Below are 23,104 nucleotides of genomic sequence, written 5' to 3'. Positions count from 1 at the left end.
CAAAGTTTTTTAAAAATTCAAATGGCAAACAAGATGTAACTTTTTGTCAGGAAGGGTAATTAACCATTGGAACAAATTACCAAGGGAAGTGGCTAATACATCACTTGGGAGTATTTAAGATTGGATGTCTTTCTGAAAGATGCTGTAGCTCAGTCACAAGTTTTTGCATCTGATGTGGGTCATTTACGTTGCAAAGATGAATAATTTTCTCAATTGCAGGAATTACTGGGTGAAATTCTATGGCCTGTGTTATGTAGGAGGTTAGAAGATTATCAAGGCAGATCCTTCTAGCCTTAAAATCAATGACTTCTTGTTTTCTGGAAGGATTGTGAGACTCAGAGGCAGGTGGCCAGCAATAGGAGCAGATTTCAACTGGGTTAGAGGCAGAGTAATCAGAGCTGCACGGGTATGGCATTGAGGATGCTTTAGCCACAGCTATTGCTGGTGGCTTACCGATGGACAGCTGGCTGGATCACCTACACCTCTAGCTAATGTGCTTAGATTGTATATGGCGAAGGACAGAGCTACACGTCCTCTGTAAATGGCTGACACTTGAGTCCATGTTGTCTTACTAGTTCACCTAGTGGCAGCATGCAGATGTTGAATAGGACCAAAGAAAGAATTGATCCTTTGTGTGTCTTCACAAGTGAGGGATCTAGCAGCAGATGTTCAGTTTCCCATCACTATTGCTTGGGTACATCCTTCACTGAGGCACTTAAATCATTTTAGCATGTTACCATGGACTCCTTTCACAAGGTAGACAAATGTCAACTGCTGCAGAGAGGCCCAGGAGGATGAGAATGGATGTCTGCCTTCTATTGATTGAAAGGCAGGTATCCCTGTAATACCTCAGCAGAGGCCTGGAGAAATTCTTTGTTTCAAAATTTTGTTTTCCACTACCAGTGCTCAAGTTTGCAACCCAGTCTCTTCATTTGATGCAGAGTGCTAGAAAAGCAAGGAGATCTGTGTGAGCAATGAGGAAGGGACATTTGGGGACGCGTGCATCAATGACCAAGGCTCGCATATGATTCACTAGAGCCTCTATTTCTTGTCTTGTGGGTAGAATGCTGCAGTCTTTTAGCATGTTTTTTTGATGGAGTCCGTGGGTCTTAGACCTATACCCTTGATTTGACTACAGTCTAGTTGCTTGGCAGAGCTCTTATCACTGCTACAGTGATCTAATGCTCTGCTCTAGACAGAGACTTTCCGAAGCCCAGGTCCAAGCTATGACTGACTGAGTGGGTTGCACCAGAGGACCTGTGCAAGAGAGGTAAGTGAGAAGGTTCAGGGTTTTACACGTGTGGCAATAACATGAAATCTCCCTAGTCAGGGGTATGTCACCACCATTGCCAGCCAAGTACCCCAGCGCTCCACTAAGCATCAGGACAGTTCGTTTTGGCTTACGTTGGCTGCTTGTGGGGACAGAAGGGCTCAGCTCTGCCCTGGTCTGTGAGGGCGGGCCAGAAAATTCCCTTCCCTGAGCGTAGTTTATATCCTGCTTCCGCTGTTTCCTTTCCTGCCCTGGGGGACTCCAGGGAGCAGGGTGAGGACACACAGCTGGCGCTTCCCCGGGCCCCAGCCAGAGGAGGTTGACCGGCGGGGCAGTGTCAAGGGCTTCCCCAGGACGCCAGAGCAGGGCAGCCGTGAAGCCTGTTACTCGCACGTCCCGGCAGGGGGACGGAGGGGAGCGGGGCTCTGCCGTATGCGGCTGTGACAGAGAGAGCGACCGCCACCACCTCCCCCGCAGTCGCTCTGCCTCTCCCCCCTCCCCCCCCCCCCCGCGGGGCCGCTTATAACCCCTCCCCGCCGCACTCTCTTTCCTACTGCGCCCAGGGAGAAACGGGCGGACGGCGGCGCGGCAGCTTGCAGAGCCCCGGGCCCGGCGGACGAGGCAGCTATGGGGAGGCAGCTGCTGCTACTGCTACTCGGCGGGCTCGCCCTGCTCGGCCCCCTGCTCGCCTTCTCCGCGCCGGCGAACGGTGAGTCCCGCTCCGCGCATCCCTCATCTTCCGATCCGGGGCGGTCCGGGACTCTGAGCCGGGGGTCGGGCCCCCCAGCTGTGAGCAAGCTCGCGGGGCTAGGAGCGCGGCGCTGACCCCCAATGACGGGGGCGGAGGGCCTGACCCGAGGGCTGCAGGGGCTCCCCTGTAGTAACCAACGCACGGGCAGTAGGGAGAGGGGTTAGCTGGGGCTGCAGTGATAGGAACTGGGCAGGATTCCCCTGAGCGCCTGCAGCCAAGGGAGCTCTGCCCGCTCGTGCATCCGACACAGCTACTCAGAACCATGGCTTCCTTTCCTGGCTTCCCCCCTATTTCTCCTAACATCGCTCCTAGCGCCTCCGGGACCAGCCGATCTGATAATGACTAGAATTAATCCCCGCCTCTCCACAGAGACATCAGGAGGGTTTGCTTCTTTAAGGAACAATGAGGTTAGACTGTGCTTAGCTGTGTTACCCCACCACTTTGGAGAGACAACGTGGGGGAGTTGATATCTTTTACGGGACCCACTGCTATTGGCGAGAGAGAAGTTTGGAGCTCCACAGAGCTCTTCTTCGGGTGTGGGAAAGTTACCAACAGAGGTTGGCCCAGTAACTCACCTTGTCTCCCTAATGTCCTGGAGAAACACAAGGCTGCAAAACCGCTGCAGACAGTTATCTCCTTAACAGTGGACTGGGGAGTCAGTAGACCTGAATATTGTTCCTGGCTCTATTACTGACTACTTATGTAACTTAAGTCTTTTAATTTCCCTGAACTTCAGTTTCTCTAAGGCTACATCTACACTACAGGGGGGAGTCGATTTAAGATACGCAAATTCAGCTACGTGAATAGCGTAGCTGAATTCGACGTATCGCAGCCGACTTACCCCGCTGTGAGGACGGCGGCAAAATCGACCTCTGCGGCTTCCTGTCGACGGTGCTTACTCCCACCTCCGCTGGTGGAGTAAGAGCGTCGATTCGGGGATCGATTGTCGCGTCCCGATGGGACGCGATAAATCGATCCCCGAGAGGTCGATTTCTACCCGCCGATTCAGGCGGGTAGTGTAGACCTAGCCTAAGGAAGAAGAGGATAGGATTAAAATTCAAAATGATCTGGAGAACTGGTCTGAAGTAAATAGGATGAAATTCAATAAGGACACATGCAAAGTACTCCACTTAGAAAGGAACAATCAACTTCACACATACAAAATGGGAAATGACTGCCTAGGAAGGAGTACTGGGAAAAGGGATCGGGGGGGGGGGGGGGGGGGTTATAGGGGATCACAAGCTAAATATGAGTCAACAGTGTAAGGCTGTTGGGGGGTGAAAAAGCAAACTTCGTTCTGGGCTGTATCAGCAGGAATGTTATAAGCAAAATGTGAGAAGTAATTCTTCCACTCTAATCTGTGCAGATAAGGCCTCAACTGGAAGTATTGTGTCCAGTTCTGGGCACCACATTTCAGGAAAGATGTGGACAGGGGAAAGCAGCAAAAATTATTGAAGATCTAGTAAACATGACCCATGTAGAAAGATTGAAAAAACTGGATTTGTTTAGTCTGGAGAAGAGAAGACTGGGGAGGAACATAACTGCTTTCAAGTACATAAAAGGTTGTTATAAAGAAGAGGGTGGAAAATTGCTCTCCTTAACCTCTGAAGATAGGACAAGAAGAAATGGGTTTAAATTGCAGCAAGGGAGGTTTAGGTTGGACATTAGGGAAAATTTCCTAACCATCAGGGTAGTTAAGCATTGGAACAAATTGCTTAGGGAGGCTGTGGAATTTCCATCACTGGGGAGTCTTTTAAGAACAGGTTAGACAAAACCCTAGCCTCGGTTTTGCTAGAAGATGGGAATAGGCAATAGGAGATGGATCACTTGATGATTACTTGTTTTGTTCATTCTCTCTGAAGCACCTGGCATTGGCCACTGTCAGAAGACAGGATACTGGTCTAGATGGACCTTTGGTCTGACCCAGTATGGCCGTTCTTATGTTCTAAACACCTATCAGGAATGGTCTAGTTATTACTTAGCCCCGCCCTGAGTGCAGGGGTCTGGACTAGATGACCTATTTGGGTCCTTCCAGTCCTACACTTCTGTTATTCTATAAAATGGGAATAATATTGCTTAACTACCTTGTTAAAGGGTTTTCAGATCTACAGATGGAAAGGCATATTCCATAAAATGGTGTTGGCACAAATTTAATTTCTTTAAATTAAAAACATGTGTGCTGTTTACTTTTGACTCTCTATTCAGCTTGGCCAATAAAGACAGACTAATCAGTTCCACTTTCTAGTTCTCCTGCATCAGTGCTACCCTATCTGAGTTGCAAACACTATAACAGAACCTTTAAATTAAAAAAAAAACCGTTTTCATTGACAGAAAATAAATAATATATTGACAGAAAATAAATGACCATTGCTAGTAGCAAAAGTTTTTCCATTGATACTATGCCTGTATGTGGATGATGCTGCATCAAATTGTCAGTTACAAATACACCTCTACCCCGATATAACATGAATTCGGATATAACGCAGTAAAGCAGTGCTCCGGGGGCGCGGGGCTGCGCACTCCGGTGGATCAAAGCAAGTTCGATATAAGATGTTTTGGCTCCCGAGGACAGTGTTATATCGGGGTAGAGGTGTACGGCAATAGGAGTACTTAACCAATTTTTGTCATCAATGAAAATTTGATACGTGGAGGTGTGCATGTGTGTATGTTTTGTGTGTTTGAAAAGCTTTTATTATGGATTTAGATCTCATTTTATCTTGAGGTTTAAACATTTAGTTAATACAATTTAAGTTAAATTTACTGTTTTAGGATAAGATTAGGGTAGAGTTTTAGTTTTTAGGATGATATGCATTAGCAGTTTTCTGTATATTTCTATCATCACTGTATGATGGCGATAGGAATGAATGCTATTTTTAAAGCATATTTTTATTGATGTTATAAGTTTAACATACATCAGACATGTTTCAACAGTAACAGAAAATTGTTTTAAAATAATATATTTTAAATTACATGGGTCTAAACCATTGTCGGATTCTGGCAATGTCAGAGCTATGCTGTGAACAAAATTAATTAGACTTTGATTCAACTAGTGCTTCATGAGTATGTGATAAACGGAAGCTATACAACAAGATATTTACTGTATGACATTTTTAAAATTATATTTTCCCTGGAAGGTGCTTGTTATATTTTTATGACTAACTTTCCAGTGTAGGAGCTTTAGATTATTATTATTAATTTTAGTTAAAATCTATGCCAAGTAATGCCAGTCTAAAAATATATTGTTGAATGTTGCTTTTCACTTACAGAAACAATAAATGTGTGTCCCTGTAACTCCCTCCAAAAAAGGTGTAAATTATGTTCTTGCAATTGCAGTCGTTTGACTGTTAAAGGGCATTCATGGAGTAGAAGAATGTATAAAAGACGGTTACTCACCGTTGTAACTGTTGTTCTTCGAGATGTGTTGCTCATATCCATTCCATTAGGTGTGTGCGCGCCGCGTGCACGATCGTCGGAAGATTTTTACCCTAGCAACACCGGCGGGTCGGCTGTGGAGCCCCCTAGAGTGGCGCCTTCATGGCGCTGAATATATACCCCAGCCGACCCGGCGCCCCCTCAGTTCCTTCTTGCCGGCTACTCCGACAGTGGGGACGGAGGGCGGGTTTGGAATGGATATGAGCAACACATCTCGAAGAACAACAGTTACAACGGTGAGTAACCGTCTTTTCTTCTTCGAGTGCTTGCTCATATCCATTCCATTAGGTGACTCCCAAGCCCAACTTAGGTGGTGGGGTCGGAGTGAGACATTGCTGTGTGCAAAACTGCTGATCCGAAGGCAGCATCGTCCCTGGACTGCTGCACTAGTGCATAGTGTTCTGTAAATGTGTGGACTGACGACCAAACCGCAGCTCTACAAATGTCCTGTATCGGAACTTGCGCCAGGAAAGCCGTCGAGGAAGCTTGGGCCCTCGTGGAGTGGGCGGTGAGGTGCGGTGCTGAGACACCTGCCAGGTCATAGCAAGTCCGGATGCAAGACGTAATCCAGGAGGATAGGCGTTGTGAGGAGACCGGTGAGCCTTTCATTCGGTCGGCCACTGCAACGAAGAGTTGCGTCGTCTTTCTAAAGTGCCTTGTGCGGTCAATATAGAAAGCCAGGGCCCTGCGTACGTCCAGAGAATGCAAACGTTGATCCTGGCGAGTAGCATGTGGTTTAGGATGAAAGACCGGGAGAAATATATCCTGGTTGATATGAAAAGGAGAAACCACCTTAGGGAGAAAGGCAGGATGTGGACGAAGCTGCACTTTATCCTTGTGGAAAACTGTGTAAGGGGGCTCGGATGTAAGCGCCCTGAGTTCAGAAACGCGCCTTGCTGAGGTGATGGCTACGAGGAAGGCTGTCTTCCAGGACAGGTACAGAAGTGAACAGGTGGCCAGTGGCTCGAATGGAGGACCTGTGAGCTTGGAGAGAACCAGGTTGAGGTCCCACGTCGGAACGGGCTGACGTTGTTGTGGGTACGTCCGGTCTAAGCCCTTGAGGAATCTAACGACCATCGGGTTAGAGAATACCGAGGACGCGAGTTCCCCTGGATGGAAGGCCGATATAGCGGCCAGGTGAACTTTAATTGAAGATATCGCCAACCCTTGCTGTTTTAGGGATAGGAGATATTCCAAAATGAGAGGGATAGGTGCGTGCAACGGGGACGTGGCTCGCTGTTCGCACCAACAGGAGAACCGCTTCCACTTGGCCAAGTATGTGGTCCGTGTTGAGGGCTTCCTACTGCTCAGCAGAATCTGTTGGACAGAGTGAGAACACTGTTGCTCTGCCTGGGTGAACCATGGAGCAGCCACGCCGTGAGGTGGAGTGATTGCAGGTCGGGGTGACGCAGCCGGCCGTGGTTCTGCGTGATGAGATCCGGATACAACGGAAGCGGGATCGGTGTCCGAACCGAGAGTTCCAACAGCGTGGTGTACCAATGTTGTCTCGGCCACGCTGGAGCGATCAGAATTACCTGTGCCTGGTCTCTGCGCAATTTGAGCAGTACCTTGTGGACCAGAGGAAACGGAGGGAAGGCATAAAACAGGTGGTCTTTCCAGGGAAGGAGAAACGCATCCGAGAGGGAGCCCGGAGCTCGACCTTGCAGGGAGCAGAACACGTGGCACTTCCTGTTGTCTCGAGATGCAAACAGGTCTATGTGGGGAAACCCCCACTTCTGGAAGACGGAATGTATAATGTCCGGACGGATAGACCACTCGTGCGTTTGAAAGGACCTGCTGAGCCGGTCCGCCAGAGTATTCTGGACTCCAGGGAGGAACGATGCCGTGAGATGGATTGAGTGGGCGATGCAGAAGTCCCACAGGCGAATGGCCTCTTGGCATAGAATTGACGAACGTGCTCCTCCCTGCTTGTTGATGTAAAACATGGCCGTGGTGTTGTCGGTGAGAACTAACACACAGCGGCCACGTAGGAGATTGAGAAATGCCTGGCACGCCAGGCGCACCGCCATCAGTTCCCGAACATTGATGTGCAGGGCTAGCTGAGGTGCAGTCCACAGGCCCTGGGTATGGTGCTCGTTGAGATGGGCGCCCCAACCCAGAGATGAAGCGTCTGTGACCAGGTGCAGAGAGGGTTGTGGGGCGTGAAACGGCATCCCCTCGCAAACCACATTGTGATCTAGCCACCATGTGAGGGAGGTCAGGACCGAGTTCGGGATTGTGACCACCATATTCAGGCTGTCCCGATGTGGGCGGTATATTGATGACACCCAGGTCTGGAGTGGGCGAAGCCGAAGTCTGGCATGCCTGGTTACGTACGTGCATGAAGCCATGTGACCCAGGAGGGTAAGGCACGACCTCACCGTGGTAGTTGGGAAGGCCTTGAGTCCCTGTATGAGGCTCGTGATGGTGCAAAAGCGATTGTCTGGCAGGATGGCTTGTGCGCGTCTGGAGTCTAGGACCGCACCGATGAATTCTATTCTCTGGGTAGGTTCTAGAGTGGATTTGTCCTTGTTGAGTAGGATACCCAACTTGTTGAATGTGCGCACTATTATGTGGACGTGATCGCGAACTTGTTCCTTGGTGCGACCGCGTACCAGCCAGTCGTCTAGGTACGGGAACACCTGTATCCCTTGCCGACGAAGGTACGCTGCCACGACAGCCATACATTTCGTGAAGACCCGTGGGGCCGAAGATAGTCCGAAGGGAAGGACTGCAAATTGGTAGTGCACCCTGTTTACCACGAATCGGAGGAAGCGTCTGTGAGGCGGGAAAATAGCAATGTGAAAGTATGCGTCTTTCATGTCGAGGGCGGCAAACCAGTCTCCAGGATCGAGGGAAGGGATAATGGCCCCCAGAGAGACCATGCGGAACTTCAACTTTACTACGAATTTGTTGAGTCCGCGCAAGTCCAAGATGGGTCGCAGACCTCCTTTGGACTTGGGGATGAGGAAATAACGGGAGTAGAATCCCCTGCCCCTTAATTCCACTGGAACCTCCTCTATGGCCCCCATAGCGAGGAGCGTAGAAACTTCCTGTATAAGAAGTTGCTCGTGAGAAGGGTCCCTGAAGAGGGACGGGGAAGGGGGGGAGGAGGGGGGGATAGAAGAAAACTGGATAGCGTATCCCCTCTCCACCGTGCGGAGGACCCAACGGTCCGAAGTTATAAGGGACCAAGCACGGTGGAAGTGGGAGAGGCGATCCCGAAAGGAGGGGGCTGGATCCTGGGGGATGACTGGGGCGCCGTCCTCGACCGCACCTTCAAAAGTTCTGCCTGGGGCCTGAAGGTGGTCGAGGTGGCCCCTGGTTCTGGCCGGGTTGAGGGCCGGTCCACCTTCTTCTACCACCTCGCCCTCGCCTCCGGGCCGAGTCTTGTCTCTGACGAGGCGGGGGGGGGTAGAAGCGCTGAGGTTGCGGCCTAAATGGCCTGCGCTGGGGGCCCACAACATGCATCCCCAGGGAGCGCATGATTGTTCTCGAGTCCTTGAGGCTCTGCAGGCGGGAGTCCGTCTTATCCGAGAACAATCCATGCCCCTCAAAAGGCAGATCTTGTAGGGTTTGCTGCAGCTCCGGAGGCAAACCCGAAACCTGAAGCCAGGAGATCCTGCGCATAGCGATGCCCGAAGCCAGGGTCCTCGCCGCTGAGTCTGCAATGTCCAAGGAGGCCTGCAAGGAGGTCCGAGCCACCTTCTTGCCCTCCTCTACCATGGCTCCAAACTCTTCCCTGGACTCTTGGGGAATCAACTCCTTAAACTTCCCCATAGAGTTCCAGGAGTTGAAATTGTAGCGGCTCAGTAACGCCTGTTGGTTCGCCGCTCTCAGTTGTAGCCCTCCGGCTGAGTAGACCTTACGGCCAAACAGGTCGAGCCGCTTAGCCTCTTTTGATTTAGGCGCTGCAGCCTGCTGGCCGTGGCGCTCTCGTGCATTCACTGATTCCACCACCAGTGAGCACGGTTGGGGGTGGGTGTACAAGTACCCATAGTCCTTAGAGGGGACAAAGTATTTTCTTTCCACCCCTCTCGCTGTGGGTGGAATGGAGGCAGGAGTTTGCCATATCGTATCCGCATTCGATTGGATCGTGCGGATCAGAGGTAACGCCACCCTCGATGGGACATCTGCTCCAAGGATGTTCACGATCGGGTCGTGCACCTCCACTATCTCCTCCGCCTGCAGGTCCATATTACGGGCCATCCTACGCAGGAGATCCTGGTGAGCCCGAAGATCTATCGGAGGGGGACCCGTACATGAAGTGCCCGCCACTGCCTCGTCCGGAGAGGAGGAAGAGGATGCCTCCGGTGGTACCGGATCCAAGGGGGGGGTCCTGATCCCTTTGCTCTTGGGCCGGGGCATCACCTGCACTTGGGTCCCTGGTGTCGGGTGGCGTGGACACCGAAGCCTCCATGCCTCCTGGCGGAGGCCGAGAGATGGTGGATTCTGGGGCCCTTCTAACCGAGTGACCCGAGCGAGAGGTCGATGGTATTGGAGCCCCTTGTTCTTGGTGGTATGCCCACGGGGTCCAAAACGACCAGTGAGATGGTCCATGAGATTGGTCCTCTGCCATCTCCTGCCAGTGGCCGAAATTTTGTTCATCGGCGCGCCCTTGAGGGGGGTATGCCGATCTCGACAAGTCCTCCGAGGAGCGGGACACCGATCTAGACGGCCATGGCGGTGCCGAGAGAGATGAAACCATCCCGGTGGGCTGCGGTGCCGCACGGTGCCGGTCCGGAGATGATCTATCTCTGCGCGGTGCCGGCGATCGGTGCCGGGACCGCGACCGGTGCCGATGACCTCGTCGGTGCCGGGAGTCAGATCTGGACCTCGACGAGGACCTGGAGTATGCCCGGTGCCGGGAGCGACCCCTCGACGTCGAGCGCCGACCGTAGCGGTGCCGAGAACTACGTCTCGACGTTGATCGGTGCCGACGATCATAGCGGTGTCGAGACGTAGAACGGTGCCGCGAAGTAGATCTTGGCCGCGAGTACGACCGGTGCCGAGACGATATTCGGCGCCGGGACTGCGAGCGGCGTGGGGACCTGCTTCGGGACCTGGACCGGTGCCGAGGTTCCAGCCCTTGTGATGGTGGGCGCATCAAAGCAGGTTTCCCCCTCGACTGGACCGGGCGAGTCAACGGTGCAGTCGGTGCCGGTGGCTGAGGCGGTGCCGGCTCCGTGAGAGCTATTAAGTCTCTCGCCGCCGCGAAGGTCTCTGGAGTCGACGGGAGGCACTGTATCACCGCCGGCCTGGGGGGAGACGCTATTTGCACCGGACTCAACGGCCTCGGCGCCGGAGTCGACGGTGCCGGAGGCAACTGTTTCCGTTGCTCCACCGGTGGACGCGGCTCTACCCCCGACACTGGGGGAGCTGGCGTCTTCGGCACTGATGTCCCCGTCTTATGGGCTTTTTTATGCCCTGGGGATAAGGACCGGCGCCGAGGCACTTGCTGTGTCTGCGGTGCCGACGAGGTCCGGTGCCGGGGAGGCTTGTCTGACGCCACTCGCGTGGTCGTCGCAGCCGGTGCCGCCGGGGCACTGCGCACCGAGGTGCTAGGTGCCGGGGCCTTGCTCGTGGAAGGAGCGTCCGGGCTAAGAGCCGCCTCCATCAGAAGTTGCCTGAGCCGAAAGTCCCGCTCCTTCTTCGTTCTCGGACGAAAGGCCTTACAGATTTTACACTTGTCTGTCTGGTGTGACTCTCCCAGGCACTTCAGACAAGATTCGTGCGGGTCGCTCGTGGGCATAGGTTTAGCGCAGGAGGCGCACAGCTTGAAGCCGGGAGCGTTGGGCATGAGCCCGGCCCCGCGGCCGGGGGAGAAAAGGGGGGAGACGACCCCCTTAACCCCCTGGACTATTTAGAACAACTTTAAAACTACTTAACTAACTTACAACAAACTCTAAGACTATAACTATAACTACAACTATGATACAACAAGAAAGCTAGGGAAAGTGGAGAACAGCTAAGCAGCGCTCCACAGTTCCAACGACCGTCAGGGGCGGTAAGAAGGAACTGAGGGGGCGCCGGGTCGGCTGGGGTATATATTCAGCGCCATGAAGGCGCCACTCTAGGGGGCTCCACAGCCGACCCGCCGGTGTTGCTAGGGTAAAAATCTTCCGACGATCGTGCACGCGGCGCGCACACACCTAATGGAATGGATATGAGCAAGCACTCGAAGAAGAATTCTTATTTATTGTGTCTTATAAAGAGAATTATAATGCTACAGTTTACAGAATGAAAAAGGTAGTCATCCAGTTACATGGAAAAACTTTAGCCTTTTTGTCCCACTAAACAAAATCAATAAATGGTTACCATTTCTCAGAAGGCATGCGGTTTCCTGTTACAAAAGCAACTCTTTTTTTTCTTCTGTCATACAGAACTATATTTCACCCAGACCTTTGAACTTTCTTATTTTGTTTGTGTATACTACTAAATGGCCAAAGAATTAGTTATGTACATACTGAATATGTTAATCAATGCAATAAAACCGTGGGGGCTGGTAAAAGGGCATAAAGCCTTTCACCAACAGGTCACAGGTATGAATGCAGCTGTGGGCAGTAGTAATCAGAAGTCACTCTTGAGGAGCTAATGATTGTTCAGTCACCTTTGTAAAATGAGGTAGTTATCTGCCACAGTGTTCAGGTTTCCACATCAGAAAAACATGATTACAGCTAGCATAGATTGTGAATTCATTAGGGTATGGAGTTTGTCTTTGTCTATAAAGTGCCATGCACATTTATGGCACTATATAAAAAGCTTACAGATTTGTTCTGAAAGTCACAAAGTGGGTGAGGTAGTATCTTTTACAGGGCCAACTTCTGTTGGTGATAGACATGCTTTTGAGCTCCACAGAGCTCTTCTTCAGATTCTGGCAGTCAGGCCAATAAATGAATCTTGGAGGCTGGGGACTGAATTACCCTTCCATCTTTGGAGAAGGATCTGTTCTGAGCAGGTTATAAGTATACTGGTGTGGCAAAGTGAGGAAATTTGTACTGCTTGTGATGCACTTGTTCTGTGGATGAACTGGATCGATTTCCAGTGCTGCAAATACAATGCTTTTAATAAAAAGGGAAGTTAACTTGAAAAAAAAATGCATAAATATACTTAAATGAAGTCAGTCCAGAAAATTGGTGGAAAGATTTCAAGAACTTAACTTTGATATAGCTGAAAAGGTAATTCTCAGATGTTTTTAACTGAAAACTTTTGTTCAAAAGATGATTTTAAGCAAGGATCTAATTAGTAAGAGAAGCTTAAAAATGAGTTTTTACTATTTTATCAGATAAATAAATGAAAAACTTAGAAAAATTAAATTGTTTTATACTTCTTAGATATATTCATCTGCTTCCCTCTAAAAACTTTGTTATGGAGTCTTGAAAATTCAGCTTGCCAAGGGCAAGTAGGTTTTTAGTGTGTTTGATGGAAGAGTAAAATATTAGTTTTTTTTTCATAATATAGGGTGAATGAGTAGATCTTGTGTTTGGAGTGGTACATTTTCAAGATGGTTTGAAAAGCATTAGTGTTAGGTGTAGAAAGTCATCTTGCTTCCTTGCTGAGTGTCCATAATGACAGTGATTTTGAGTCTTCCAACTTATGTCTCCTTTTTATGGTCTTTACTTTTTCTTGTCTTGTTCTTCTTCTCATATGGCCATACTCTAATAGTAGCACTTCGGACATGGAGATGGATTTAAAGGGAAAATCACAAAGATAGCACAGTCACAGTCAATTTCTGTGTTGCAGACTGCTCCATGTGTAAAGAGCTGCTTTGATGTGGCTTTTGTTTTTGATTTTTGTTGCTTTCCCGCCCTCCCCCCTCCAAGATGAAATAAAATACTGAGGCTATGTCTACACTATGCAGCTTTTAGTCACACAGCTGTGCCACTAAAAGCCGTGCAGTGTAGCTGCTGTTTGTCGGCAGGAGAGAGCTCTCCTGACGCCAAAAAATTCCACCCCCGCAGGAGAGTACTTCTGCTGACAAAGTGCCATTCACACCGGCGCTTTTCATTGGTAAAATTTTTGTTGTGTGGGGGAAGGGGAGCTTAACACCCCTGAACAACAAAAGTTTTGCCAATAAAGTTCTAATGTAAACAAAGGCTGATAAACTAATTGGGAGGGCCAGCAATGTTTGCTAGACCCATCATATTGCACTTTATGGAATACAGTGCAATGTGGTGGTGGTGGTTTTTTTTTTTTTTTAATAAATAAAAAGGATTTTGAGAACACTTATTTGAGCCCTGTACATCACTTCAGCAGATCCCAGTTTGAGAACCTGTTCCAAGATCACAGGCAACTTTTGGCAACTAGAACTCTCATACTTGTATTACTTAGCTTTATTTACTTACAAAAGTCCTTATTAGAAGCCGAGGAATGACAATCTAAACCAATGTTTCAGCTGCACAGCAGCTAGAGCAAGATGGAATGTTTCATCCTGCTCTTTCTCAGCTGCCACTAAACTTTACTAATTCCATTGCCCAGGCATTTTATTCTAAGCAGTCTTGTCCTATTAGCAAAGATAATATCACAGACAATCATGATAAACAAGGGATTGTGACCTCTTCCAAAGAATTGGATAAGCGCCTAGAGAAAGCAGAGAATTATTTCAGTGATATAATGCCATGACTATAACTATTGAAAGATTTGAATTCTCAAAGATTATTTATGTTGTTAAGAATAATAAAATATGATCAAATAAATTTTAGAGACAAATCTGTGACGGGTTGGATCACAGAAACCCCCTTGGGAGCTGCCACCCGATGTGCAAAGATTACCCCTGCTTCTGTTTTCCCTGCCAGCTCAGGACTCCAGCACCCTGTCTTGCTGAGCCAGACACTCCCGTCTGGCTCCAGACACAGATCCAGGGTCTGAATCACCTGTCCCAAAGCTGCAAGTTTACCTGAAAACAGCTCACAGTAGTGTGCTTATCTTTAGCACTCAGATGCCCAACTCCCAATGGGGTCTAAACCCAGATAAATCCGTTTTACCCTGCATAAAGCTTATGCAGGGCAAACTCATAAATTGTTCGCCCTCTATAACACTGATAGAGAGAGATGCACAGTTGTTTGCTCCCTCAGGTATTAATACATACTCCGAGTAAATTACTAAATAAAAAGTGATTTTATTAAATACAGACAGTAGGATTTAAGTGGTTCAAAGTAGTAACAGAACAAAGTAAGTCACAAGCAAAATAAAATAAAATGCGCAAATCTATGCCTAATCAAACTGAATACAGATAATCTCACCCTCAGAGATGCTTCAGTAATTTTTTTCTCAGACTGGACACCTTCCAGGCCTGGGCACAATTCTTTCCCCTGGTACAGCTCTTGTTGCAGCTCAGGTGGTAGCTAGGGGATTCTTCATGATGGCTCCTCTCACTCTCTGTTCTCTTCCCCCCTTTATATATCTTTTGCATAAGGCGGGAACTCTTTGTCTCTCTGGGTTTCCACCCCCCTCACTGGAAAAGCACCAGGTTAAAGATGGATTCCAGTTCAGGTGACATGATCACATGTCACTGCAAGACTTCATTACTCACTTGCCAGCACACACATATACAGGAAGACTCACAGGTAAATACAGCCATCTGCAGACAATGGGAGTCATCAAGATTCCAAACCATCATTAATGGTCCACACTTTACACAATTACAATAGGCCCTCAGAGTTACGTTTTATATTTCTAGTTTTAGATACAAGAGTGGTACATTTATACAAATCAGATGATCACACTCAGTAGATTATAAGCTTTGTAATGATACCTTACAAGAGACCTTTTGCATGAGGCATATCCCAGTTACTTACATTCACTTATTACCGTATTTTCTCTAAAACTATCTCAGTTACATTATATTGACTTATTATCAAGTTTTTATAAAACCATATAGACTGCACAACGTCACAAAATCATATCACTTTCCATTTTTCAAACTCATTGCCTAAGGCAGGGGTTCTCAAACTTTTGTACTGGTGACCCATTTCACAGAGCAAGCCTCTCAGTGCAACCCCTCTTCCCCTTAAATATAAAAAAAAATATTTTTAATTTATCGCTATTATAAATGCTGGTAGCCAAGCAGGGTTTGGGGGGGTGGAGGCTGACAGCTTGCAACCCCCATGTAATAACCTGGTGACCCCCTGAGGGGCCCCGACTCTCCTGGCCTCAAGTATGTGATAGGATAGGAAACGGTAGCATAGCATTGCATATTTATAAGTAGTTTTCAAATGGTTTCAGTACAACTACTGTATTCCTAGTAGTTTTGCTATGATATCCCATTGTGTCTGATATCCCACTGTATATGCAGAGTTTTTTGTTTCCTGGTGATCCTGCGAAGGCCTCATGCTTCAGGTCAGGGTTCATCAGAATCATTTTTTTTTATTCTGACGTCATGTAAGAGCTTTCATCCTCCCCTTCCTTTTGCTGTCACAAGCCTCAGAAAGCTTCTGAATGTCCTCACTTTTCTGCTTGAGCACTGCTGCTTTTAAAATAAATGCAGACATGAAACTTTTTCTGCCCTGAACTTCCAGTTTTCCTTCTTATCTTGTACAGCACCACACACATTGTCGGGGCTTAACAAATGATCACTGCAACCTTTTCGCTAGGTGGTGTCAGCAGCAATAAAGGCAATGTTCAATATCTCTGAGGTCCTCTCAGCATTACAAAAGAGAACCGACTAGAGCTCCCACCCCAGAAATTTGGGAAAACTAAACACACCCCTTGGTGCCTCGAAGAAGCAATACTTCCCCACTCACAAGCACTGAGTCTGTGTATAACAAAATACAACTTTTATTACAATGGAGAGGAATTCAGCACTAATTGGGAAAAATCCTGCAACAATAATTCAAAAGCATCCAAACCATAAGTAAACACCCACCCCCAGTATCTTGGATGGCAGTCTTTTCCCTCTGCTGCATCCAACTCACAGTTGGTTCTCCAAAGTCAGCAAAGTCCCAGAATTCAGGGGTGTGGTCATATGGGTTCACCTCCCATCCATGAAAGGGGGCATCAAGCAATACTTCTGCTGCTGTTGTTGCTCCCACTGTTTGCTGCTGCCTCTGCTGCTGTTCACTGCTGTCACGTTTATCTCTGCTGCTGCATGCTGCTGCTGCCACCTCTACCTCTAGCCACAATGGTATGTTCTGAGGTTCCATCACTTAGCCCAGTTCTCAATGATTTCCCTAGATAGCGGGGAGCCTCGCTGCTGCTGCACCTTCTGCACTGTTTTTCACCAGGCCTATAGTTCAGACTCCTGGACCTACTTATCAGTGATTTCAGCTTTGGCAATCACTGAGCAGAAACAAGGACTCTAAATTAAGTCTGATCAGCTCAAGGGAGGGTCAGTTGGTCTCTAGGACACTTTAAACAGAGTCCACACCACCAAGTAAGAATACCTGTTCCCACCTCCTCTGACTTTCACTTGGATTTGGCATCACTGCCCCCAGGTTAATGAGTGAGGTTAAATTTAGAGTTACTTCCCCACCCCCACCCCCAACTCTGATCTCAACCTTCTGTGAGTCTAAAGTTTTCAGCATGTCAGGCTGAGCAGAATCTATTGGTCCTCTCTCCTGCACATCCTGTTTACATGCAACCACTTTTAAAGAGGCATGTCTGCTTGCCATGTGTTCTCCAGGGACACTTCAGCCCACTCTCCCAGTCCTGCTGGTACTACCTGCATAGATATCCACTATTCCTTAGAGGTGGGGCAGTAGCTGAGTCATGCAAAATTTAGGGCTTGTCTTCAGGGGAAAATTGACTGGAATAGCTATTGCAGAATAGCTCCCTGTGTCGACACTCTTAGGCCAGGTCTATACTTAAGTTAGATCAACATAACTATGGGGCTTAAGGGTATGAAAAATTCACATCCCATGAGCACCGTAGCTATGCCAATTTAATCCCCAATGTAGATGTGGCTAAGTCAATGGAAGAATGCTTCAATTGACCTAGCTACCACTGCTTAGAGAGGTGGATTACCTACGACGACAGAAAAACCCCTTCCATCAGTGTAGGAAGCATATACACTACATTGCTACAGCGGCACAGCTGCAGTGCTATAGCTGTGCCACAGTAGCACCTGCAGTGTAGACATGGCCTTATTCCAAGAGGATTAAGCTAAATCAGCAAAAGGCACTCTTAGCATGGAGGCCATTGCACAATAGCAGTTTTGGTCCATTCCCCCTGTAGACCAGCCCTTAGACGTGTTCAACACAATAAAAAATGGAATTAATAATTTGTTACAAATCTATCCCATTCTGCCAAAAACCCTCTCCTAATTCCCTGTCAGAGTCACTGAACCACGCTGCAGAATGCCTCCATTATGTTTCAAAAGTGCCACAGGATCCTCCCAAATGCACAAAAAGTCTGTGTAGGCCCCAGAGCCATTCCCTTCTGATAACCAATTTAAATACTTTTACAATTGTATTTAATTTGTCGATCTTATGATGAAAACAAGGGTAAAAGTCACTCCGTTGGAATGGGACTATGCAAGGCATGACTCGTTGTCCCATGTAAGTGACAAAGGGAGGGGAAACCTATATGGGGGTGAATGAGATTCTTCCAGAGAAGGCAAAAGTATCCTGATCGTTTGAAATTTTATAACTGTTTTGGTGGCAGGACCCTATTTAAACTTAATATTTCAGTGGTAAATACTCTCTTCTGGCTATGTGCATGTCATTACTATTGCTACTATTGGGAGTTTTATGCATGAGTATGAAGGAAGCACTAGACCCCTCTGACACAACTGTAGGAAGATTCTAGCAAAGCTAGTCAACGGGTAACAGGATTTATTAATTGTGTTACCATGGCACCTAGAGGCCCCAACCAAGATCAGGGTCTCATTGAGCATGGCTTCACCTGCACACTTCAGTCCCTTGTCCTAAAGAGCTTACAATATAAACAGAGAACAGCTAAAGGGAGGAGAGAGAGGAAGTATCCAAATCTTACAGATGGGTAACTGAGGCAAAGAGAGATTAAGCTACTTGTCAAATATCATGTAGGCAATCTCTAGCAGCACCAGGAATTGAAAATGGATCTCCTGAGTCCCAGTGCAATGATGTAACCACAACGCCATCCTTCCTCTTGGTAAATAGTTTTCTAGCTTGCAAATAGTAAGCAAATATCTTGCCTACTAATCTTCATGTTCTTTATTTCTCAGACACCACTTCCTGGAATGGCACATACCGGATAAGAACCTTTGCATCTTATCAGAAAGATGACGCCTATGAACATATACCTCTTCAAGACATCGACAGTGATACTGAAAGTGATTCAGAAGTTGGATCAGGATTAAGCAGTCTAACTAAAGCCAATCAAACTAAAGCACAAACAAAATTCATCTCTCATGATGCTAAAAGATACCTGACTAGTCAATGGTTGACTCGTTTTGTTCCTTCAATTTACACTTTAGTGGTTATGCTGAGTCTCCCTCTGAACATCACAGCAATACTTGTGTTCCTGATAAAAATGAAAATTAAAAAGCCAGCTATAGTATACATGCTGAATCTGGCCTCTGCGGATGTATTGTTTGTAAGTGTTCTTCCTTTTAAGATCGCATACCATTTTTCTGGAAACAACTGGGTGTTTGGACCTGAAATGTGTCGGCTCATCACCGCTGCCTTCTACTGTAATATGTACTGTTCAATACTGCTGATGACTGTTATAAGCATTGATCGTTTCTTAGCCGTGGTGTATCCTATGCAATCTCTCTCATGGCGTACATTAATGCGTGCCTCTTTGATCTGCTTTACCATATGGCTTATAGCCATAGTTGGTGTTATACCCATTCTCATCACAGAGCAAACTATGAAAATATCTGAGTTAAACATTACAACCTGCCATGATGTGCTAAAAGAATCGGAACTTAAGATATATTACCGTAATTTCTTCTCCATTTTCTCTTCCATTTTCTTTTTTGTGCCATTAATAATTTCTGCGGTCTGTTATGTGTGTATCATCCGATGTCTTATCTCTTCTAATATTGTTGCAAAACAAAGTAAGAAGACACGTGCTTTACTCTTGTCTGCAGCTGTTTTCTCTATTTTTATTATTTGTTTTGGACCAACAAATGTCCTTTTATTAATTCATTACATATCTTTTCCTTACAACCACCAGTTAGAATACATCTATTTTGCCTATCTCCTATGTGCTTGTATCAGCAGTGTAAGCTGCTGCATTGATCCTTTGATTTATTACTATGCTTCGTCTGAGTGTCAGAGACAGGTTGGCAATCTCTTGTGCTGTAAAAAGAGTCCTGAACCTACCAGTAGTGGCAGCAGTGGTCAGTTAATGGCTAGGACCAGTAGAAGGGATACCTGCTCCAGTAATCTGAGTAACGGTGTCTACAGTGTCTACAGGAAGTTGCTAACATAATGTTTTAGGATAAATGTACATCATACACTCTTTGAAGATTTTTATACAGCTTCAGTAAAAATACCCTATTTATATCCAAGAATTGCACAATTTGGGGCAGATAGTAGGGAAGATTCATTACAGTAATACATAATTCTAAATACAGCACAGGACTCTGTGTATTTATATGTATATAGGTGAAGCGGGAGGAAGCAATATAAAGAACTTTTATAAAAGCTGTTGGATATTATTTTCAGATAAATCCAGGCAAACCCTTTTAAGATTTGCAGTTCAGTCAATTGTAAAATTCTGTGAAATATTTTCTGTTTTAGCATTTTAAACCCCCAAAAATTGTTTCTATACTTATAAGTGAAATGTATCAAATCATCTCTCCATTATCTTGTGAATGAAATGAAAATGGTTTACCAGCCAAGCTGTTTTTTCAATGTCATTATTTGTAGGTTTAGCTACACAATTAATTTTTTGAGCATCATTCTGCATTTTCGGGGACCTCAGAGTGTGGATTTCTCCAAGTTTTACATAGAAGTTTATGAAGAAGATTTTAACAACAACAACAACAAAAAGCCAGTTTTGACAGCCGAGCTTGTCTGATAAAAGAATTCACAGCAACTAGGACTACCTTTTGTCTCATAGTCTCACATACTATCACTGAACTTGCCATTGGAAAAAACTCTTGTAGGGTCCCTGGTTTAGACCATGCTACCATTAGAGCAAAATTTCCCCCAAAGTCAATGTTAATATGCATCCACAAAAATTGACACTTCAAAATCAGCATTTTCACATGCTATTGCTCTGTCTGTGTGCATTACCATGCATTTGTACTCTTTTTATACCACTTTGCACCCACTGTTTTGCAACTTACAAATGCATTTTTCATGTATGCAAGTTGGCCTCATCACTTAGAAGTTTGTCCTCTGTCCCACATGAGAGCAAGTCTGAGCAGTTTTAAAATAGTTCATTTTAAGTATGTTATAAATGTTTAGCTCCAGAGCCAGCCTCATCCAGCATGTATAGCATCATTTTACTCTGAAGTGTTACTTTTGTGCTATAAGCACATAGTAACAGGACATCTGTTCTGAAAATGAACTGTACAGATAATAGGACTTAATTTGATTTCTCTTTTCCAATACAGTGACAATGAGGTTCATGTAAATTTTGTAACAGCAGATTGTCAAGAAACAGCATTAGCTTGCCATATTCAGAGTGAATAAAGTCCCCTGTCCATTACAAAAGAGAGAGAAGAAATGTAACCTTCCAGCAAGTACTGTAAAAATGGCAAACTCCTGCCCAAACATAAATTATTTTACCTTTTTTTTTTTCTTTTTGTGATGAAGTTAAACTTGTTTGCTGCAAATATTGAGTGCTAGTCCTCTCCTGATTGTTGAGTCTTAAACGATTTTACACACTTAGAATAAGTGTGTGAGGGCCTGGGAGCAATTATAATAACCTATTTGTTCAATTACCCTATATTTTTAATGGATTATATGGTATGCTCAGATTCCTTTTCATTTGGGTTGAGTACTAAATGCATGCTTTTGCCACATAGCACAAGTTTAAAGCTTTATGGCATGTGGTATAATGTTCAGATTACTAAATATGTGTAAGGAGGGGGAGGACAAAAACACCACCACTATGAAATCACAGGAAGCAGCTTGTGGAAGCTGACACGCTCAGAACTAGTATATGCTCTTCCTGTTTCCACGCTTGAGGATGGGGATTGCTTCTTCATTTTCCCATGTGTTGGACATTTGTTTCAGTATCCTAATATTTTGTTTGACACTGGTTTATTTTCAGAAGTTCAGAAGAGTCTGTTTAGTCAGCTTCAGTAGGTGAAGAAGTACATGCTGAAAGGGAAGGAAATGTATTCTGGAAATGGCTTGTCATCATAATGGGAATTCTGTTTTCTTCCTTTCAGTCTGTCTTTGGGTAAAATACACATGAAACTAGACATTTCCTTAAATAACACCAATTCAACTGTATTTTATGAAGCTGCATGCTTTTCTAACAGTGTAGTTTTAGAGACTTAAGTAAAATCTGTAAATATTTAGCATTTTTGTATGTTACCTTATAATTCCCTGGATTAATCAAATAGACTAATCCATATTTTATCACTTCATGGAAATTGTAATATAATACACGACATAACTGTTTAATTTTTTTTAATACTTTGGAACGTCAGTTACTTTGAACTAATAATAAACATGTAAACGTCCTCTGATGTGTGTGATTGACTCCACAATGCAACTAAGATTTCTATACATGAGTCCAACTGTGCATTCTTTGAGCACCCAAAATTCCTTCTGACATCTGTGAGGATTTTGGGTGTGCAAGGAATGTGGGATTGGACCCTTTATGGGTTTCCCAAATATAAGCATTACAGAACAATCCTTTGGAGTTTCCTCAGCCCAGATGTGTCTTTGTATAATGGATCTACTACATGTATTGAAATTCTATCCTTCTAGGATGATACTGCACCTACGATCACATTTTTTTATTAGTGTTATATAATGTCATGGGTTCCAGTCCCAAACCAATTCCTGGATATTTTAACTAACACTAGCATGCTCAAGGATTTATTTTAACAAAACTGAAGTGCCCATCCCACACATGACATGCTCTCACATAGTTGTTTCGAAATAAAAACATCACAGAGTGGGATAAGTACACACCAGCAAATAAAATAAAACAGCTCCACAGCAGGCATAATAATTAGGGCTGTCAATTAATCGCAGTTAACTCACACAATTAACTCAAAAAATTTCAAAAGAGGATTTTTTCTACATTTTCATATATATTTTATTCTGTGTTGTAACTAAAATCAAAGTATATTTTTATTACAAATATTTGCACTGTAAAAATGATATAGTATTTTTCAATTCACCTCATACAAGTACTGTAGTGCAATCTCTTTGTCGTGAAAGTGCAACTAACAAATGTAGATTTATTTTGTTACATAACTGCACTCAAAAACAAATCAATGTATAACTTCAGAGCCTACAAGTCCACTCAGTCCTACTTCTTGTTCAGACAATCGCAAAGACAAACAAGTTTGTTTACATTTACAGGAGATAATGCTGCCCTCTTCTTATTTACAATGTCATCAGAAAGTGAAAACAGGCATTTGCACTTTTTTAGCCGGCACAGGAAGGTATTTACATGCCAGATATGCTAAATATTCGTATGCCCCTTCATGCTTCAGCCACCATTTCAGAGGACATGCTTCCATGCTAGTGATGATCGTTTAAAAAAAATAATGTGTTAATTACATTTGTGACTGAACTCCTTGGGGGAGCATT

General features: G+C 45.7%; 1 protein-coding gene across 2 annotated transcripts; it reads left to right on the top strand.

Annotated features, from left to right (window-relative positions):
* The first annotated feature begins 1,518 nt into the window (after positions 1-1,518).
* On the top strand, positions 1,519-22,020 carry F2R (coagulation factor II thrombin receptor). 2 transcript variants are annotated; one of them, XM_005288287.4, is made up of 2 exons: positions 1,519-1,979; positions 18,595-22,020. In XM_005288287.4, the coding sequence occupies exons 1-2, from the start codon at positions 1,898-1,900 to the stop codon at positions 19,806-19,808; spliced, it is 1,296 nt and encodes a 431-aa protein (XP_005288344.1). In that variant the 5' UTR covers positions 1,519-1,897; the 3' UTR covers positions 19,809-22,020. The 2 variants fall into 2 exon arrangements, with proteins under 2 accessions (XP_005288344.1, XP_065406150.1); XM_065550078.1 differs by lacking the exon at positions 1,519-1,979 and adding an exon at positions 14,853-15,019.
* The last annotated feature ends 1,084 nt before the right edge of the window (positions 22,021-23,104 follow it).

Source organism: Chrysemys picta, chromosome 6 (genome assembly GCF_011386835.1).
Source record: "Chrysemys picta bellii isolate R12L10 chromosome 6, ASM1138683v2, whole genome shotgun sequence".
NCBI lineage: Eukaryota > Metazoa > Chordata > Testudines > Emydidae > Chrysemys > Chrysemys picta.
This window is presented reverse-complemented; position numbering and strand designations above follow the sequence as displayed.

Bases quoted from the DNA above. Each gene is read 5' to 3' on its own strand.
- F2R (XM_005288287.4), top strand. From the start codon at position 1,898: ATGGGGAGGCAGCTGCTGCTACTGCTACTCGGCGGGCTCGCCCTGCTC. The intron at 1,980-18,594 runs GTGAGTCCCGCT...TTTATTTCTCAG, and splicing joins CTTCTCCGCGCCGGCGAACG to ACACCACTTCCTGGAATGGC.